This window comes from Otolemur garnettii, unplaced genomic scaffold (assembly GCF_000181295.1).
Source record: "Otolemur garnettii isolate 467f Iridium unplaced genomic scaffold, OtoGar3 scaffold00050, whole genome shotgun sequence".
Lineage (NCBI taxonomy): Eukaryota > Metazoa > Chordata > Mammalia > Primates > Galagidae > Otolemur > Otolemur garnettii.
The window spans coordinates 10,263,219-10,282,477 of NW_003852445.1; the positions used below are offsets into that span (position 1 = coordinate 10,263,219).

At 51.9% G+C, this 19,259-nt stretch overlaps 2 protein-coding genes across 3 annotated transcripts in view; one reads left to right on the top strand and one right to left on the bottom strand.

The window, feature by feature from the left end:
- The first annotated feature begins 1,499 nt into the window (after window positions 1–1,499).
- Window positions 1,500–15,966, top strand: MAP1A (microtubule associated protein 1A). Its single transcript, XM_003791770.2, has 6 exons — window positions 1,500–1,596; window positions 4,749–4,831; window positions 5,329–5,469; window positions 5,692–13,876; window positions 14,011–14,231; window positions 14,419–15,966. Exons 4-6 carry the CDS (start codon window positions 5,842–5,844, stop codon window positions 14,572–14,574), a joined length of 8,412 nt encoding a protein of 2,803 aa, XP_003791818.1. The 5' UTR covers window positions 1,500–1,596; window positions 4,749–4,831; window positions 5,329–5,469; window positions 5,692–5,841; the 3' UTR covers window positions 14,575–15,966.
- Window positions 15,967–17,027: 1,061 nt separating this feature from the next.
- PPIP5K1 (diphosphoinositol pentakisphosphate kinase 1) overlaps window positions 17,028–19,259 on the bottom strand; it is a 59,441-nt gene continuing 57,209 nt past the window's right edge. For both annotated transcript variants that reach the window (XM_023514300.1, XM_023514299.1), the window contains one exon: window positions 17,028–19,050. In XM_023514300.1, coding sequence (XP_023370068.1) covers window positions 18,119–19,050 — 932 coding nt within the window. In that variant the 3' untranslated portion in view covers window positions 17,028–18,118. The remainder of the gene's footprint in view (window positions 19,051–19,259) is intronic.

A 19,259-nucleotide genomic window follows, 5' to 3' on the forward strand; every position in this document is an offset into this window, starting at 1 on the left:
AGGTGGGATGAAAATAAGAACTATGAAGCAGGAGAGAGCATTTTCCATTTGTGATGCTCAGAACTGCCTGTTTTCATTGTGCATCTCTGCAGATGGCCTCTTCCATCCAAATGGGGCTGTTGCCATTGTTGCTGCTTTGCATCCCCGGATCTGGGCAAAGATTGTTCCCCCTCTGTGCTCCCCACCCCCTAAGAGTACTGGTGACTCAGCTTCTCTTCTCTTCTGGCTGCAGTTAAGGGGGGGTTGGAGGATGCTGAGAGCAGAGACTATTTTGGCTTCTCTGACCTTCAAAGGCAGTTTTGGCAGCCTGGGCAAGGGTGGAGCTCATGCTGGGATGTGAGTGGGTGGATGTCATTGTGAAAAAGGCCTTAGGAGCTTGGTCAGGACTAGGCAGGGTGAATGGGAAGAGGGCAGGGAAGGACTATGTGAGAGCATGGGCATCACCCGGTTGGAAGTGAGTCCTATAGTTCTCCAGATCCTTCCTTTTGAATCCTAGAGCACTTCACTAAATCTGAGACAAAGGTAGAGACTAAGGAAAACAGGGCCAACATTAGAAGATAATATAAGACAATATTAACATAATATTATCTATAATAACAGGGCCAACCAAGATAATATAAGTAGAGATGGCAAAGACATAGAAAGTTGGAGAAAACAGGAACCCAACCACCCTACAAAGTCATTACAAGATTTATTTTAATCCACAGTATAATTTAATTGCTTGGGCCTGGGCCCTGATGATCCTCCTTGATCATTGTTAACTCCTTCAGTGAAAGGTATAAAGCTCCCTACCCTTTCAGAGACCGCTTCTTTATACCCAAAGACTCAAGAATCCCAAGAATCAGTGCCTATGTGGTTACTATGCTATCCTGCATTGCCATGGAACAGCATGCAGCAACCAGCAACTCTACTATTTTACTAATCCCTGTGCCCTACCCCATGTGGGCTAGGGACCATGTGTCCACTCCAGAATTTCAAACTACCCTCCAACCCTAAAATGAGACTAGTTTCTGTAGCTGTGGTTCAGAACAGCTCAGAGCATCTCATCATCCCCTACCCTTCTCTAAAGTAGTTTTTAGCCTCCACCCCTACCCCTTGCTTTTGGGCCCCCAGCCTTTGTCTCCTGCTCCTCCAGGGATTGAAGGTCACTCCCGGTCCATCAAATGGGAGAGGCAGCAGATGGTTTCTAATAGAAGGAGAAGGCCCTTGTGGACCATGCCTCCTATACCTCCACTTTGTGCCCTAGCATGGAGCTTTGATCTTTTGGCTGGTGCTAAAAGAGCATTTTTTAACTAAGCAGGACTGGGGGAGAAAGGTTCTGTGGACTATAGAAGATCACAGTGGCTGCCAGATAATCCCTCAGTCCCACAGAACCAAGCAGGACAAGAGCACTGACACTGTGAAGGCAAAGAAAGAGTTAAGTCTCCAGTGCCTTGTCACAGACCGGCCCCTCTTCCCCGCCCTGGCACCGCCCTCCCCATCAAGTGCCCCCCCCCCAGTCCCACCCCAAGTGCCGCAGACTCTTCCCTGAAGCTGCCGGCTAAGGCCGGAGCTGGAGCTGCCGCCTCCATGAGAGGCTTCTTCCCACACCCCAGGGTAAGAACCAAACCAAAGGACTTGGCATGGGAGCTGGGGGTTGCGCTATGATAGGGAGGTGGGATTGGGGTAACAGGAAGGGAGCTGGTACCTATCTGGTATGTCTGGAACCCAGCAGGGTGGGCAGGCTGGGGGAATGGAGAGAGAAAATGAACATTACTGGCTTGGGGCCAGTCTGGACCCGGAATCACAGGCCAAGGGGGCTGTGACAGGGGAGATGGGAGATATCAGCCTGGGGGGAGCCACAGAGGGTGGTGCCATTGGTTTTGCCTGGAGGCCCACAGTGCTGGAGGAGTTTGGGGGCTATGTCTTTGGTCAGAGGCAGAAGAATATGAGAGAAAGGGGGATGTTATGGGAATCCGCCTAATGGGAGGGTCCCTGGGTATCAGCTGCTGGATTGCTCAGCTGCTCCTATGTTGGGGATGAGCGGGGCACTGAGTTTTTGCCAAGTAAGGGAAGGTGGGGGACACCATGGCAAAGAACAGGGAGGAAAGGGTCATTAAGACGTGGCATATGCTTCCTCACAGTCTGACCAGTTTGCAGTGGGCTCCCCCTACCCTATTCTCTGCAGCCAGCTTGAGGCTGGGACTCTAAGCTCCTCTTCCTGGCCCCCTTGAGGCCATCCTGAAGGTTGAGAGCACTCCCTCCCCAGCAACTGCTCTGTGATTTCAGATTCCAGTCCTGTCAACCTCACAGGTTCCCAACCTCAGCCCCACCCCCACCTCATCTCTGCTTTTCCCAAGATGGGGGCTCTTGAACAGAGAAGCTAGTTTCTTCTCCCTCTCTGTGGCCCCCCCATCCCCACCCCCCATGCAGAGGCAGCCAAGAAAATGACTTGTCATGCTGGGGTGGGGGGTGGGGGCGGAGCTGGCGCCTGAGCTCAGCGCGCACACTCACACTCACACACTGCGGCAGACTGCAGCTGCCCGGCCGCCCCCCCTCCCCTTCTGTCTCACTGCGGAGACACCTGCCCTCCTGCCTACTCAGCCTCGGCACCCGCCGCCCACCCCACCCGGCACTGGCCCAGCACTGTGTGCCCCTACCTCACAAGATGGTCCTTTCCAAAGAAAAAGGAAAAACAAGTCAGTTCCCTTCTGTGAAAGAGCTGGGGGAGCAGAAGAGAGAAACAGGGCTTTCTCCCAGGCCTGGAAAAGAGGAGCACAGGATATAAACCACATAGTTGCAAAGTCAAAACCACTCTCCTGGGAAAGGGTTAGGAATGGGGTCTTATGCCGGGACAGGAGCTGGGAAAGGAGAAGTCTTGCGCTTAAAATCAGGGGACGGTGTGGAGTGGAGGAGAGTGGTGCATAGAAAGCAAATCAATCTGTACCATAGATATTTGTCTTTCTGACCTTCCCAGCCCAAATGTGTGAGGGAGACCTCTTGCCCTTCTGAAGCTGAACCTTGCTGTCCTTCACCTGCCTAAGACTCCCCCTTGTTTGTGTCTGAGTTTGGTCTTGACTCTGAATTTACATAAAATGTTCTCTCAATTCCCAAGTTAATAAAGGAGAACACTTTAACTCCTCTTGGACCCAACCCACCCTGTATGGGGTCTGGTCTTCTCACACCATCGCAGTTCCTTTCCCCTTGTGCTGCCAGATCTGTCTGATCCTGGTACCGTGGCTCTTCTTAACAAAGGCCTGGCCCTAGGCTCCTCTTGTCCAAACTGCAGGTAGAGGAGAGAGCTGGGTCACAGAAGAGGGTCTAGGGAATGGATTATGAACCCTCCCACCAGTATCCTCCAGACAACCTACTCCGTAGGCCATCTGTTGGAATCTCTATTTGTTTTTTTTTTTTTTTTTTGAGACAGAGCCTCAAGCTGTCCCCCTGGGTAGAGTGCCGTGGCGTTACAGCTCACAGCAACCTCCAACTCCTGGGCTCAAGCGAGTCTCCTGCCTCCGCCTCCCAAGTAGCTGGGACCACAGGCGCCCGCCAAAACGCCCGGCTATTTTTTGGTTGCAGCCGTCATTGTTGTTTGGCGGGTCCGGGCTGGGGATTCGAACCGGCCACCTTAGGTGTACGTGGCTGGCGCCTTAGCCGGTTGAGCTATAGGCACCGAGCCGGAATCTCTATTTGTGATATAAACTTCACTGTGTGCTGCACTTGGGAAAGGGGATCAGAAGGGGATGGAGGGCAGGGGCAGAAATGGTAACACTCTTCTTCAGCATCTTCTGTCTGATCTGCCACTTTCTTTCTTTGTTGCGTGGCTTGGTATTTCATGTGAGTCTGGAGAAGGGAAGTAGATGGGGGATTTAGGGATGTCTTATGGCCTAATGCTCTGAATTTCTTCCTTATTTGTGGACCCCTCGCTCCCTATCTCTGTGGTAGAAGGCCCGTAGGAGAGGGACAGGGATGAGAGGAGGGATGTGTTGTATGGTAGCGAACCAGGCCTCCCTGGAGCCTGGAGACATGAAGAGGAGGTGGGAGAGAGCTGTGAAACCTTTGGGGGTGGAAAAAATATGATTACATACATGTGTGTGAATGTAGTCTTGGCCTCTGGGAAACCAGAGAACAGAACAGGAAGTTAAAGTCCTGTGTCCACTCTTTGAATTATAGAACCCTAAGGATTTAGATCGCACAGGCTTCTTTGAATCTTCTGGAACAGGAATTCTGGCCTCAGGTGGCGGGCTGAAAGGAAGGGTGAGGAGTCTGTAGATAGTACACAAAAGCTCATATTTCCTTATTTCCAGACACTCTGCTGGCATGAAAGCCCAAGGCAAAGGAAAGCTAGTGAGGAGAAAGCTGAGTGAGAAGCATCATTCCAGGAACCCTCTCTCCAGCTGAGCCCCCCAGCCCCAGGCAGCACCAGGAGCTTAGTGCTCCAGAGGGACAAAAGCTTCTTGTAAACAGGGCAGTCTGAAGAGAGAGTTCCAGGCAGAGGGGTGGGGGCACAGGCAGCAGAGGGTGTGGCAGATAAAGGGAGGGAGAAGACAGCCAGTGTGAGAGGGGAGGTAAAAACCCTGAAAGGGAAGACCCAGAGGAGCCAGTTCCTAGAGCTCACCGGGCAGCATCCAAGGTGGCAGGGTCTAACAAGAGCCAGGCTTCTGAGTCTGAGCCCCATTTTCCAATAGTGCAGTCCTGCCCCCACACAATGCCTCTCTATTTTAGCCTACCTGCTCTCTTCAGTACAAATTCCTACATCTCTCCCTCAGGCCAAAGGACCCTCTGCCACCAGAGTGAGATTCTAGAGACCATCATCCTGGTAAACCCCAGCGCAGACAGCATCAGCTCTGAGGTAAGGCCAGGGACTGCACTCATCGTTGCCAGTGGTACCACTTTGTGGCCAAGATTTCCTCTCTCTGCCATCTAAGCTGCTTATGATTCCCAGCCCTACTCTGGAGGAACTGTGGGGGACACCAGTGGGGAGCATGTCCTTGCAGTACTGGGGGGAATCAGAAACATTTAGTGCTTTTCCCTGGATTTCCTACATCTGTGATAACTCCCCTTTTTTTTGAAACAGAGCCTCACTATATTGCCCTTAGTAGAGTGCTGTAGCATTACAGCTCACAGCAACCTCCAACTCGTGAGCTTAAGTGATTCTCTTGCCTCAGCCTCCCAAGTAGCTGGGACTACAGGCAGCCAACACAATGCCAGCTATTTTTGTTGTTGTAGTTCTCACTGTTGTTTAGCAGGCCCAGGCTGGGTTCGAACCCACCAGCCCTGGTATATGTGGCCAGCGCCCTAACCACTGAGCTACAGGTGCTGAGCCATCACTCCCTTCTTCCATTCCAGGTTCACCATCTTCTTAGCAGTCCATCAGCTCACAAACTACTGATCTTGAGTGGGCAAAGTTTAGAGCCTGGGGGAGACCTCATCCTACAGAGTGGCACATACTCCTACGAAAACTTTGCCCAGGTCCTTCACCACCCGGAGGTAAGTTCCATGCCTGCATGTCTGAGAGGGGAGATATGGGGCACAACTAGAGCTGTAGACAGTTCCAAGGAAGAGAAAGTCTCATATTGCTTGACCATTAGGGACCCTGGCAAAAATGTAGTTCACCTCAAAAAGAGGTGGAGATTAGGGGATTGAAATAGAGGCAGTCTGAGCAAGATAACCCCAATGATCTGACCAGCCTCCTATCTCCCATTCTTCTAGATTGCCCAGTTGCTCAGCAATAGAGACCCTGGCATCCAGGCCTTCCTCACCGTGTCCTGTTTAGGAGAGGGTGATTGGAGCCATTTGGGACTATCCAGTTCCCAAGAGAACCTGCACCTCCGGCTAAACCCTGAGCCCACGCTGCCCACCATGGATGGTGTGGCTGAGTTCTCCGAGTATGTCTCTGAAACTGTGGATGTGCCATCCCCCTTTGACCTGCTGGAGCCCCCCACCTCAGGAGGCTTCCTCAAGCTCTCTAAGCCTTGCTGCTACATTTTCCCTGGTGGTCGTGGGGACTCTGCCCTCTTTGCTGTCAACGGTTTCAACATCCTGGTAGATGGTGGCTCTGATCGCAAGTCCTGCTTTTGGAAGCTAGTGCGGCACCTGGACCGCATTGACTCTGTGCTACTCACCCACATCGGGGCAGACAACCTGCCAGGCATCAACGGACTCCTGCAGCGCAAAGTGGCAGAGCTAGAGGAGGAGCAATCCCAAGGCTCTAGCAGCTACAGCGACTGGGTGAAGAACCTCATCTCTCCTGAGCTTGGAGTTGTCTTTTTTAATGTGCCTGATAAGCTGCGGCTGCCTGATGCCTCCCGGAAGGCCAAGCGCAGCATTGAGGAGGCTTGTCTCACTCTGCAGCACCTGAGCCGCCTGGGCATCCAGGCTGAGCCTCTGTACCGTGTGGTCAGCAACACCATTGAGCCTCTGACCCTGTTCCACAAAATGGGTGTGGGCCGGCTGGACATGTATGTCCTCAACCCTGTGAAGGACAGCAAGGAGATGCAGTTCCTCATGCAAAAGTGGGCAGGCAACAGTAAAGCTAAGACAGGCATCGTGCTGGCCAATGGGAAGGAAGCTGAGATCTCAGTGCCCTACCTCACCTCTATCACTGCTCTGGTGGTATGGCTACCAGCCAACCCCACTGAGAAGATCGTGCGTGTACTTTTTCCAGGAAATGCTCCCCAAAACAAGATCTTAGAGGGCCTGGAAAAGCTTCGACACTTGGACTTCCTGCGTTACCCTGTGGTCACGCAGAAGGACCTGGCTGCTGGGGCTGTGCCTACCAACCTCAAACCCAGCAAAATAAAACAGCGAGCTGACAGCAAGGAGAGCCTCAAAGCCACTACCAAGACAGCCGTGAGCAAGCTAGCCAAACGGGAGGAGGTGGCAGAGGAAGGAGCCAAGGAGGCTCGCTCAGAGCTGGCCAAGGAGTTAGCCAAGACAGAGAAGAAGGCAAAAGAGTCATCTGAGAAGCCCCCAGAGAAGCCTGCCAAGCCTGAGAGGGTACGGACAGAGTCAAGTGAGGCCCTGAAGGCAGAGAAGAGAAAGCTGATCAAGGACAAAGTGGGGAAGAAGCACCTTAAAGAGAAGATATCAAAGCTGGAGGAGAAAAAAGACAAGGAGAAAAAAGAGATCAAGAAGGAGAGGAAAGAGTTCAAGAAGGATGAAGGAAGGAAGGAGGAGAAGAGGGATCCCAAGAGAGACGATAAGAGGAAAGATACTAAACCTGAGGTCAAGAAGATTTCCAAGCCAGACCTGAAGCCCTTTACCCCTGAGGTACGTAAGACTCTCTACAAAGCCAAGGCCCCTGGAAGAGTCAAGATAGACAAGAGCCGAACTGCCCGTGGGGAGAAGGAGCTGTCTTCTGAGCCCCGGACACCCCCAACCCAGAAAGGGACTGTATCATTCCCAACAGTCAGTGGGCCCCGGGAACTGGCACTATCCTCACCAGAGGACCTCACGCAGGACTTTGAGGAGATGAAGCGTGAGGAGAGGAGTTTGCTGGTTGAACAGAGGGATATAGGACTTGTAGAGAAATCACTCTCTGTAGATACTGCAGAGGTAGTACCCTCAAGCACAGCTATCCAGGGAATACCACCTTTTGTCCCAGGGCCAGGACAAGAACAGCATGTGATGAAGGAGAAAGAGGCTGTTCCAGACATCCCTAAGGAACAAGGTGGTAAGGACAGAAGCCTAGACTCTGGAGCTGAAACAGAGGAAGAGAAAGATACCTGGGAGGAAAAAAAGCAGAGAGAAGCAGAGAGGCTCCCAGATAGAACAGAAGCCAGAGAGGAAAGTGAACCTGAGGTAAAGGAGGATGTGATAGAAAAGGCTGAGTTAGAAGAAATGGAGGAGGTGCACCCTTCAGATGAGGAAGAAGAGGAAGAGACAAAGGCTGAGAATTTTTACCAAAAACATATGCAGGAAGCCTTAAAGGTAACTCCAAGGGGCAGGGAGGCTCTTGGGGGCCGGGAACTGGGACTCCAGGGCAAGGCCCCTGAGAAAGAGACCTCGTCATTCCTAAGCAGCCTGGCTACACCTGCAGGAGCCACTGAGCATGTCTCTTATATCCAGGATGAGACAATCCCTGGCTACTCAGAGACTGAGCAGACCATCTCAGATGAAGAGATCCATGATGAACCTGAGGAGCGTCCAGCTCCACCCAGATTCCTTACAAGTACATATGACCTCCCTGGGTCTGAAGGTCCTGGCCCCTTTGAAGCCAGTCAGCCTGCAGATAGTGCTGTTCCTACCACCTCGAGCAAAAGCTATGGAGCACCAGAGACTGAACTCACCTACCCCCCCAACATGGTGGCTGCTCCTTTGGCTGAAGAGGAACATGTGTCCTCAGCCACCTCAATCACTGAGTGTGACAAGCTTTCTTCCTTTGCCACATCAGTGGCTGAGGACCAGTCTGTTGCCTCACTTACAGCTCCCCAGACAGAGGAGACAGGCAAGAGCTCCCTCCTGCTTGACACAGTCACAAGCATCCCCTCCTCCCGCACTGAAGCCACTCAGGGCTTGGACTATGTGCCATCAGCTGGTACCATCTCACCCACCTCCTCATTGGAAGAAGACAAGGGCTTCAAATCACCACCCTGTGAGGACTTCTCTGTGACTGGGGAGCCAGAGAAGAAAGGAGAGACTGCGGGGAGAGGCTTACCTGGGGAGAGAACCATAGAAGAGGAAGAGATGGTAAATGTAGAGATGTCTGACAAACTTTGCAGTCAATATGGAATCCCAACATTTGGTGCCCCTGGGCATGTCCTACATCCCGGGGAACCAGCTCTTGGAGAAGCAGAGGAACGGTGCCTCAGCCCAGATGACAGTACAGTGAAGATGGCCTCTCCTCCACCATCTGGCCCACCCAGTGCCACCCATACACCCTTCCATCAGTCCCCAGTGGAAGAAAAGTCTGAGCCCCAGGACTTTCAGGATGTGGGCTCCTGGAGAGACACTAAGCGCACACCAGGTGTGGGCAAAGAAGATGCGGCAGAGAAGACCGTCAAGCCAGGACCTGAAGAGAGCACAGGGGAGGAGGAGAAGATACCTTCTCCCAAGAGCCCTCAGACCCAGGAAGGCCCCCTCAGCATTGGTGAGGGACATATAGGCTGTACCATTCAGCTGTTGCCAGAACAGAACAAAGCAATAGTCTTTGAGACTGTGGACGCAGGAGAGTCTACAGGCCCAATTCTAGAAGCAGAAGCCCTTTCTAGAGGTTTGAGAACATCACCCCAAGAAGCTGGCGAGCCTCAGAAAGATGAGGTTCTCCAATTTCCTGACCGAAGCCTCTCCCCTGAAGAAGCAGAGTCCCTTTCTGTCCTCAGTGTGGTCTCTCCAGATACTGCCAACCAACAGTCCACTCCCAAGTCTCCTTGTGGCCTGAAAGAGCAGTACCTACACAAAGACCTTTGGCCAGAGGTGTCTCCAGAAGATACTCAGTCACTTTCTCTCTCAGAAGAGAGTCCCAGCAAGGAGACCTCTTTGGATATCTCTTCTAAGCAGCTCTCTCCAGAAAGCCTTGGCACTCTCCAGTTTGGAGAACTAAACCTTGGAAAGGAAGAAAAGGGGCCACTGATGCAGGCTGAGGATACCTCTTACCACCCAGCTCCTGTGTCTGTTCCAGAGCCCCATGCAACCATGTTGTCACCTCCCTTATATGGGACTGGATATTCTGCAAAGGCAGACTTCACAGATGAGAGCCTTGACAGAAAATTACCTGCCAGCTCCTTCTCTGACTCTCCACTGTCAGGTGATGGGAAGCACTCACCGCGGGCAATCACAAGCCCTGGTGAACACATTCTGACACCTGATAGCTCCAAGAGTCCTGAGTCTTTGCCAAGCCCTGCCATGGAGGACATTGCTATGGAGTGGGAAGGTAAATTTCCAGGGTTGAAAGATAGAACCCCAGAGCAGGACAAGGAGCCTGAGCCAAAGGATGAAGTCCTTCAGCAGAAGGACAAAACTCTGGAGCAGGATGTTGCAGAGCAGAAGGATACAGCCATTCATAAAAAAGATGAGACACTACAAGAAAACAAGATTGTGAAACAGCAGGATGAGGCTTTCCAACAAAAAGGCAGAGACTTAGACCAAAAGGAGGCAGTGTTAGAACAGAAGGACAAGACCCTGGAACCAAAAGACAAAGATATAGAACAAAAAGACAAGGCCCTGGGACAGGACAAGATCCTAGAAGAGAGAAATAAAGCCTTAGAACAAAGGGACACCACTCTGGAACAGAAGGACAAGGCCCTGGAACCAAAACAGGGAGAGTTAGAACAAAAAGATAAGATCCTGGGACAGAAGGATATGATCCCAGAGGAGAAAGACAAAACCTTAAAAGTCCAAGACTTTGAACATAAAGGCAAGTCTCCAGAGGAAGATGTCCTTGAACTTAAGGGCAAAGACCTAGAACAGACAGACAAAGTCCCTGAACAGAAAGACAAACCCCAAGATAAGGATAAGGGTTCAGAAAAGAAGGATCAGGTCTTAGAACAAAAATTCTGGGCCTTGGGACAGAAGGATGAAACCCTGGAACAAGACAATGAGGCAGCTGAACAGAAAGGTAAGGCTCTGGAAGAGAGGGACAAAACTCAGAGACAGGAGAGCCTAATACAGGAGGATAAAGCCATGAAACCAAAGGAAAAGATCCTAGAGGAAAAATCCCAAGAAAAAGTCAAGGCTGTGGAACAGAAGGAAGAAGTTCTTCAGGAGAAGACCAAAGTTCTGGGACTAGAAGAGAGCTCCATGTGGGAGGGCAAGGCTAGAGAGCAGGAAGAGACGTATTGGAAGGAACAGGATGTGGTCCAGGAGTGGCAAGAAACTTCTCCAGCCAGAGGGAAGCCAGTTGGAGAACAGAAAGAGCCTGCCCCGTGGGAGGACACAGCTCCTGAGCAGGAGAACAGGTACTGGAGGGGCAGAGAGGATGTGGCCCTGGAACAGGACACATACTGGAGGGAGCTAAGTGGTGAACGGAAAGTCTGGTTTCCCCATGAGCTGGATGGCCAAGGGGCCCGCCCACGGTACAATGAGGAGCGGGAGAGCACTTTCCTTGATGAGGGGCCAGATAATGAGCAAGAAGTACCCACTGCAGAACACACACTCCGGAGCCAGTGGGCCTCAGATTTCAAGGATTTTCAGGAGGCCTCACCACAGAAAGGGCTGGAAGTGGAACACTGGCTGGCTGAGTCACCAGTTGGGCTACCACCAGAGGAAGAGGACAAGCTGACTCGTTCTCCTTTTGAGATCATCTCCCCTCCGGCCTCCCCACCTGAGATGGTTGGACAGAGGGTTTCTTCAGCCCCGAGACAAGAAAGCCCAATCCCAGAGCCTAAGCCCATGCTGCCTATGAGGAATGAACCCACCACCCCCTCATGGCTGGCTGAAATCCCACCATGGGTGCCCAAGGACACCTTGCCCCCTGCACCCCTCTCCCCAGCTCCAGCTCCCCCCACACCTGCCCCAGAACCCCACACTCCTTCACCCTTCTCTTGGGGCACAACTGAGTATGACAGTGTGGTGGCTGCAGTGCAGGAAGGGGCAGCTGAGTTGGAAGGTGGGCCATACTCCCCACTGGGGAAGGACTACCGCAAAGCTGAAGGGGAAAGGAAAGAAGAAGGTGGAGCTGGAGCTCCTGACAGCAGCCCCCAAAGCTCAAAGGTCCCAGAGGCCAGCGAGAGCCATGTCTCCAGGGATGCTGAGCAGCCTGAGCCAGAGCAGAGGGAGCCCACACCCTATCCTGATGAGAGAAGCTTTCAATATGCAGACATTTATGAGCAGATGATGCTTACTGGACTTGGCCCTGCATGCCCCACTAGGGATCCTACACTTGGAGCAGCAGCAGATTGGCCCCCACACCTCTCAACCAAGGAGGAGGCTGCTGGCCGAAACACATCTGCAGAGAAGGAGCTTTCATCTCCTGTTTCCCCCAAGAGCCTCCAATCTGACAGTGCAACCTTTAGCTATGCAGCCCTGGCAGGACCCACTCTACCCCCAAGGCAGGAGCCTGCGCCAGGGCTGGGTGTGGAGCCTAGCCTCACTCCCCCTGCAGTGCCCCCCCGCGCGCCTATCTCCCTGAGCAAACGTTCAAGCTCCCCTCTTAATGGTAACATCCTGAGCTGCAGCCCAGAAAGGAGGACCCCATCCCCCAAGGAATCAGGCCGGGGTCACTGGGATGACAGTACTAGTGACTCGGAGCTGGAGAAGGGGGCTCTGGAACAGCCAGAGAAAGAGGCCCAGTCCCCAAGTCCCCCTCATCCCGTTCCTATGGGTCCTCCCACATTGTGGCCTGAAACTGAGGCACATACCAGCCCTTACTCAGACTCACACCTGGGGCCAGTCCGACCCAGCCTGGACTTTCCTGCTTCAGCCTTTGGCTTCTCCTCATTGCAGCCAGCTCCCCCACAGCTGCCCTCTCCAGCTGAACCTCGATCAGCACCCTGTGGCTCCCTTGCCTTCTCTGGAGATCGAGCTCTGGCTCTGGCTCCAGGACCTCCATCCCGAGCCCGGCATGATGAGTATCTGGAAGTGATCAAGGCTCCCAGCCTAGACTCCTCGCTTCCCCAGCTCCCATCACCTAGCTCTCCTGGGGCCCCTCTTCTCTCCAATCTGCCACGACCTGCCTCACCAGCCCTATCCGAAGGCTCCTCCTCTGAGGCTACCACACCTGTGATTTCAAGCGTGGCTGAACGCTTTCCTCTAGGCCTTGAGGCTGTGGAGAAAGGGTCTGAGGAGCTGGACCCAGAAATGGAACCAGCTGCTCACAGCCTCTGGGACCTGCCTCCTCTAAGTCCAGCAGTCCCACCTTCAGTGGACTTGGCCTTAGCTTCAGCTCCAAGTCTGCCTGGAGACACAGGTAATGGCACTCTCCCTTGCCACCTAGAGTGCTCTGGGGAAGCCACTAAAAAGCCAAGCTCCTTCCAGGGTTCCTCTGGGGATTGTGCGGCCAATGGCCCAACTGAAGCCAGCCCCAAACTCCCAGTCCCTGCCCCAGCCAAGGCTGAAAAAGAAGAGGCTGAAGCCTGTCCTGCCTGGGAACGTGGGGCCTGGCCTGAGGGTGCTGAGAGGAGCTCCCACCCTGACACACTGCTGTCCCCTGAGCAGCCACCGTGTCCTGGAGAGGGCTCTGGTGGCTCATCCAGCAATCTCTCTCCTGAGGTTGAGGCTGGACCCCAGGGATGTGCTGCCGAGCCCCGGTCCCACCATGGGGAGCTCTCCCCCTCCTTCCTAAACCCATCTCTGCCCTTATCCACGGACGACAGTGACTTCTCAACTGAGGAAGCTCGGTTGGTAGGAAGAGGCGGGTGGCACCGGGCAGGGGGGCCAGGGAACACAGGGGGCCCATGCCCTGTGGCTGATGAAACACCCCCCACATCAGCCAGTGACTCAGGCTCCTCACAGTCAGATTCTGATGTCCCACCAGAAACTGAGGAGTGTCCATCCATCACAGCTGAGGCAGCCCTCGACTCAGATGAAGATGGGGACTTCCTGCCCGTGGACAAAGCTGGGGGGGTCACTGGAACTCACCATCCCAGGCCAGGCCATGACCCACCTCCTATGCCCCAGCCAGACCCCCGCCCATCTCCTCCCCGCCCTGATGTGTGCATGGCAGACCCTGAAGGACTTAGCTCAGAGTCTGGGAGGGTAGAGAGGCTACGAGAGAAGGAGAAAGTGCAGGGAAGAGTAGGGCGCAGGCCCCCAGGCAGGGCCAAGCCAGCATCCCCTGCACGGCGTCTGGATCTTCGGGGAAAACGCTCACCCACTCCTGGAAAAGGGCCTGCAGATCGAGCATCCCGAGCCCCACCTCGACTGCGAAGCACTGCAAGCCAGGTTACCCCAGCAGAGGAAAAGGATGGGCACAGCCCCATGTCCAAAGGCCTAGTCAACGGACTCAAGGCAGGACCAAGTAAGTATTTCATGAAGAGAGGGTGGATGGGGGCTGGGTATAAACTGATCAGAGTCCAGGAGTGAGAAAGAGGGGGAAGGTTGCCAAAAGCGGTCAACTTTTCCTCTATAATGAGTCCTGGCTTGTCTCTACAGTGGCCTTGGGTTCCAAGGGCAGCACTGGCCCCCCTGTATATGTGGATCTCGCCTATATCCCGAATCATTGCAGTGGCAAGACTGCTGACCTTGACTTCTTCCGTCGAGTGCGTGCATCCTACTATGTGGTCAGTGGAAATGACCCTCCCAATGGCGAGCCAAGCCGGGCTGTGCTGGATGCCCTGCTGGAGGGCAAGGCCCAGTGGGGGGAGAATCTTCAGGTGAGTAGCAAGGGATACCAAGGAAGTAGCCTGGTCAAAGCTCACTCAGAGGCACAGTCCCTATTCATAAAGGGCTAGATCTTTTTCTATGAGCAGCCAGGCTGCTTCTGAGATCATCAGCTGCTCCTTCCCCCTACCTACCTTCCCTTCATGTTATCACATCAGGCATGTTTTATCTCCTTCCTAGGTGACTCTGATCCCCACTCATGACACAGAGGTGACTCGTGAGTGGTACCAGCAGACTCATGAGCAGCAGCAGCAACTGAATGTCCTAGTTCTGGCAAGCAGCAGCACCGTGGTCATGCAGGATGAGTCCTTCCCAGCCTGCAAGATTGAGTTCTGAAAGAACTGCCTCCCTGCCCCATGGATCCTCTCCCCCAGCTCCTTTAGAGAATGGCTAATACTGAGTCCTCTGGGGTTGAGGGAGATGGGAGCAGGAGGGGAGGCAGATGTCTTATGGGGTCTTGTGTTGGGCTAAACAGGAGGGGTTGTCCTTCCTCCTCATCCATTCTTGAGAGGAGTCTCAAAACCAAAGGTAACAGGAATATGATAGGGAGAGGGTACAAATTAGGATAGAGGTCATCTGAGAACCCTGGGGTGATACTGTCTCCTTGTACTGTCAAATCCTAGTAGTGGGTGGGGAGTAAGGATGGGCCTCAGAGAACAACTTCCTCCCTCAAGTAGGGAGATCATTATCTCCAACCCCAGGGACCGCTTTATCTTAATCTATTTGTTTAGCATCCCAGGAAGGATTTCAAATAGTAATTTATGTGACCTAGAGGCAGGATACTGTCAGTGAGGTGCCCAGAGCTCCACCCTTTTCTCCATCTCGCATCCCCTCATCCTCCAGGTGCCTGGGGGTGTACCACTGCTACACAGTCCTACTGCTTCCCTCAGTATCTGGATGTCTCAATCCAAAATGTGAAGTCTTAGACCAATAGACTGGTGAGAGGAGAAAGGAGCTTATCTTCCAGCCCCTGCTTCATACCATTCACATCCCAGGGCTACATCTGGATCAGGCCTATTGGGCAGCACAAAAGGACAAGGACAGCCCAGCCCCAATCCCAGAATTCTTCAGAACTCCCTGACCCTTTGAAGTTTTTACTCATCCCATTCTAATTATCTGGATCCCTTCTCATCCCCTGCCTGGCTTCTCTGCATGTGGTCATCTGCTGTGGCCTGGTGTGTAATGGGTTAAAAATAAGCCGCTGCTTGACATGACATCTGAACATTTGACACCCCGGCAATGTGTGACTCCCGCAACATTCCACTCTACCACCCTGCAGCTAATATGGGAACTCTGGCTGCCTCTCCAAACCCAAACTCTTGGACATAAGATCTGGAGGGTGGAGGCCAGGCCAGAGGACTTGAGAAAAATGAGAGGGAGGAAGGAAAAAAGGAGAAGAAGCTGAGCTATAGCTTAATTCCTCCAGAGTGAAATGAAAATGGGCTGGAAATACCATCCTAAGAGAGGACCTCACCCCAAGCAAGCCAGTGAGCAGCCCTGCCAGACTACTGCTGGACTGAGAGACCCAGATGCTGATAGCCATGTGGGCTCATCTTCTCTGCCAAAATGGGAAACCAAAATGAGCCCAATTTGTGTTCTTCCTAGCTCCCACCCTCCCCGTGCTGCTGTGCTCTGCTCTTCCCCACACTTCCCTGCTGTAGTTTCCAGCTGCTGTAACGGAGCCGCCTCCAACTCTAACAATAAATCAAGTTCATTGCAGATGATGTAGTGCTGCTTAGGTTTTTTCTGATTCCTCACATTACTTAGTTGCTGGGCTCTGGCTTCTACCTCTCTGCTTCAACCAGTCTTATCTTTTATCTTAGAAGACCCCGAGTTGATTACTGGAAGCAATTCCAGGACCCAGGGGAGCCAGAGAATACAGGGTAGGTAAAGGGAGAAAAAGGGGGAGCCAGCATAATTTCTGAAGATGAGTAAGAATGCCTGAGTATGGGGAATAAGAGCCTAGAGTGGGGACATATATTTGGTTTGGAGGAGGGGAAAGGGGACTAGGGCCTCTTGGGGAAGAAGACCTGCATTCCATGGGGTCAAGAGCTGATGACCAAATAACCAGGATCAGAGACCCTGGATAGGGAAACACCAAAGAGGTAAGCAGTTGAGGGGCTCTAAGAGACCTAGAGCCTATTAAGGTTGGACACCTCTTGCAATGCAGACAGGATTTCCATGAAGTAAAAAGTTAAATTTTTCCCCCTCCAGTGAAACCCTTTATAGTTCTGAATATGTTGGGAATGGCCAGGTTACAGATGTACATATTTGGGGAGGAAGGTATTCTAGCCCCCCTGGCATTTTGGGTTCTCCCATTGTAAAGATACTATGTAGGTGGAGAAAGGGCCTTTATATAAAATCCTGACATTCCAAATCATCAAAGTGAAAAGATTAAGAGAGTGATTCCAAGGATTTGGTGAGAAGGCATGTAACCTCTGGGGCTTCACGGAGATACAACCTCTTTCCACCCCTACACCCAATATTCCACTCATTAAAGACACTTTGGAATGGTGGGATGATTGCTACAGGGACCTCCTGGGATGTCCAATCTCTATATTTTTATGGCCCATTCCCATTCAACTATAATGGCTTTTGACTGATTCAAATTAATTCAGTCACAGGTATAATCGACTCACAGTCATATTCATTCTTGAATTCACAAGGACATCATCACCACCACATTCTCATAATTTTATATTTATTGAGCAGTCATAATGTTTTGCCACCGCCCCCCCCAGCTCCAGTGATCCATTACCAATCCCACCCACCCCATTTCCATCCCCAGATCTTTGGGAAAAGCTTTATAATCATGTCTGGCCCTAAAGACACAATGATAGAAGGACAAACTTCTTGGGAACCCTGGAGTGTTTGGTCTTTGGCCAGTCTGTCCCTGGTACAACTATAGAAATATATATATTTATTAAATCTTTGCTTATATCTGTACAATATTGATCTTTGCTGATTTCTTAAAATAGAACGTGATTCTCTCTATTACAGTATCTCCTAAGCCAAACAGCCCCACAACAAAGGAGGCCCAGCTTCACAGATTGCCCAAGAATCCTCTAGACCAGCAGTTCTCAACCTGTGGGTTGCGACCCACAAGAACTATATGAAAGGGCCGCAGCATTAGGAAGGTTGAGAACCACTGCTCTAGACATGAGCATTTTAAGTAGTGACTCAGAAATGTGCACAGCCATCTAATACCTATTTTTCCCTACAGCTACTGACCAGAGGTACAAGACTGGGGCACAGAGGGCACTTAGGGATGATGTGGAAACACCCATAAGCCTAGTTTAAAGATTAATGGCCATGATAGATGTTTATTTGAGAAGGGGACTCTATTTTCCAGACATTTCAGATGGCCATTCTGCGCCCACCTGAGGAGTGGTAGCAAAGACAAAAGTCCCCCTGAATGCACATACGGTCTAAGGGTACCTTGAGAAGTTATGAATATTTCCCCAGAAAAGTGAAGACCCTGGAGTCTCTCCCTTTGCATTTGCTGTCACCAGATGGTAACTTCAGCAGTTAAGTGGCGTTTCCTTTAACAATCCATGATTTCCTGCAGTGGTTAAAGTAGGTTGGGTAATGGCAGACCAGCCCACCCCAAGGAAATCCTATTCATGTCTAATGGCTAGGGGAATAGCTGATTTTGGCTACTTTGAACTTGAAATTTGCTCCTCCCCAAGTAAAGGTTTGGCACAGTTATGTTTCATGCCAAGAGAATTGCTTTCTCAGACACCTCTGGTGAGAGCCAAGGCCTCATGCTGGCTGGTGAGTTAGCCAAGAGAAAAAGGTTGCTGGTTCAAATGGCTAGTATAGAATGATAAAACTTGTGAGAACATAATTAATTATATGTTGCTGGTGGAAGAGGTGAATGCTAGTCATGGGCTGGAGACTGGCTTTGAGGGTTTGGATCACCAGGTAGATGCTGGACTTGAGGAACATCCTCTCCAGACAGCTGGTCAATCACCTCAGGGACTACCCAAGAATGCTGATTAATTTCCTCAGGGACCTCCCTAGTCTGCAGATCAGTTTCCCCAGGAAACTCTTGGGATGGTTTATCAACTTCAGGAATGTTGTCTTGAGACAACAGATTGATTAAAGAAGTCTCCTGGATCAGCCTGCCAACCTCTACAGAGAACTCCTGGCAAGGCGGGCTGAGCTCCTCAGGGCTCCCTTGGGCTGGCCTACCAACTTCCACAAGAGTTTCCTGGACCAGGCTCTTATCCCCTACAGGGAACCCATGGACCAGCCTGCCAAACTCCGAAGGGACTGCTTGATATGGCTGGCTGATCTCTTCAGGGTTCTCCTGGGAAAGCTGGCAAACTTCCTCAGAGATATTCTGGCACAGTTGGCTAGCCTTCTGGCATGACTGGCTAGCCTGAGGGACTTCCTGACATGTGTGGTTAAGACTGTCATGTCTGTCCTGGCATGGCCGGCTGATATCAGGAACTTTCTGGCATGGCTGACTGACCTCCTCAGGGATGTCCTGGCATGTTTGGCTGATGTCAGGGACCACCTTAAATGGCTGGCTGACCTCTTCAGCAAGCTCCTGGCATGGATGTCTGGTTTCCATAGGTGGCATCTGTGAAGATTGGTTCAGTTCAAAAAGCTCTTGCTCCCCTTCTATGAATAGCTCTTGTGTTTCATTCCTGAGGGTCTCCTGGAGCAGCCCAAGGCCTTGACGTTCTTCAGTCACATGTGAATTTAGGGAGGGTTGATCATTGAAGCCAAAATGGGAGTTACCATCCACTGCAGTAGGAGAAGAAGGACCAGCACTGGACACAGTGCTTGAAGGGCCACTGCTATCTGTAAAGCAAAGTCAGGTGGCCAAGTCAAACAAGCTGGAAGAGGAGGCTCTATGCATTTATTTCAAGTGCTAGAATGTGTGGCATATGCTACTTATGTCTTGAGGAAAGAGGGTCTTACTTTTTCCCAAGTTATGCAGAGATTGCTAAGTTTGCCTAGCTCAGGAATTTTCACCCTAACCTAATGTATATGCTTTTTTTTTTTTTTTT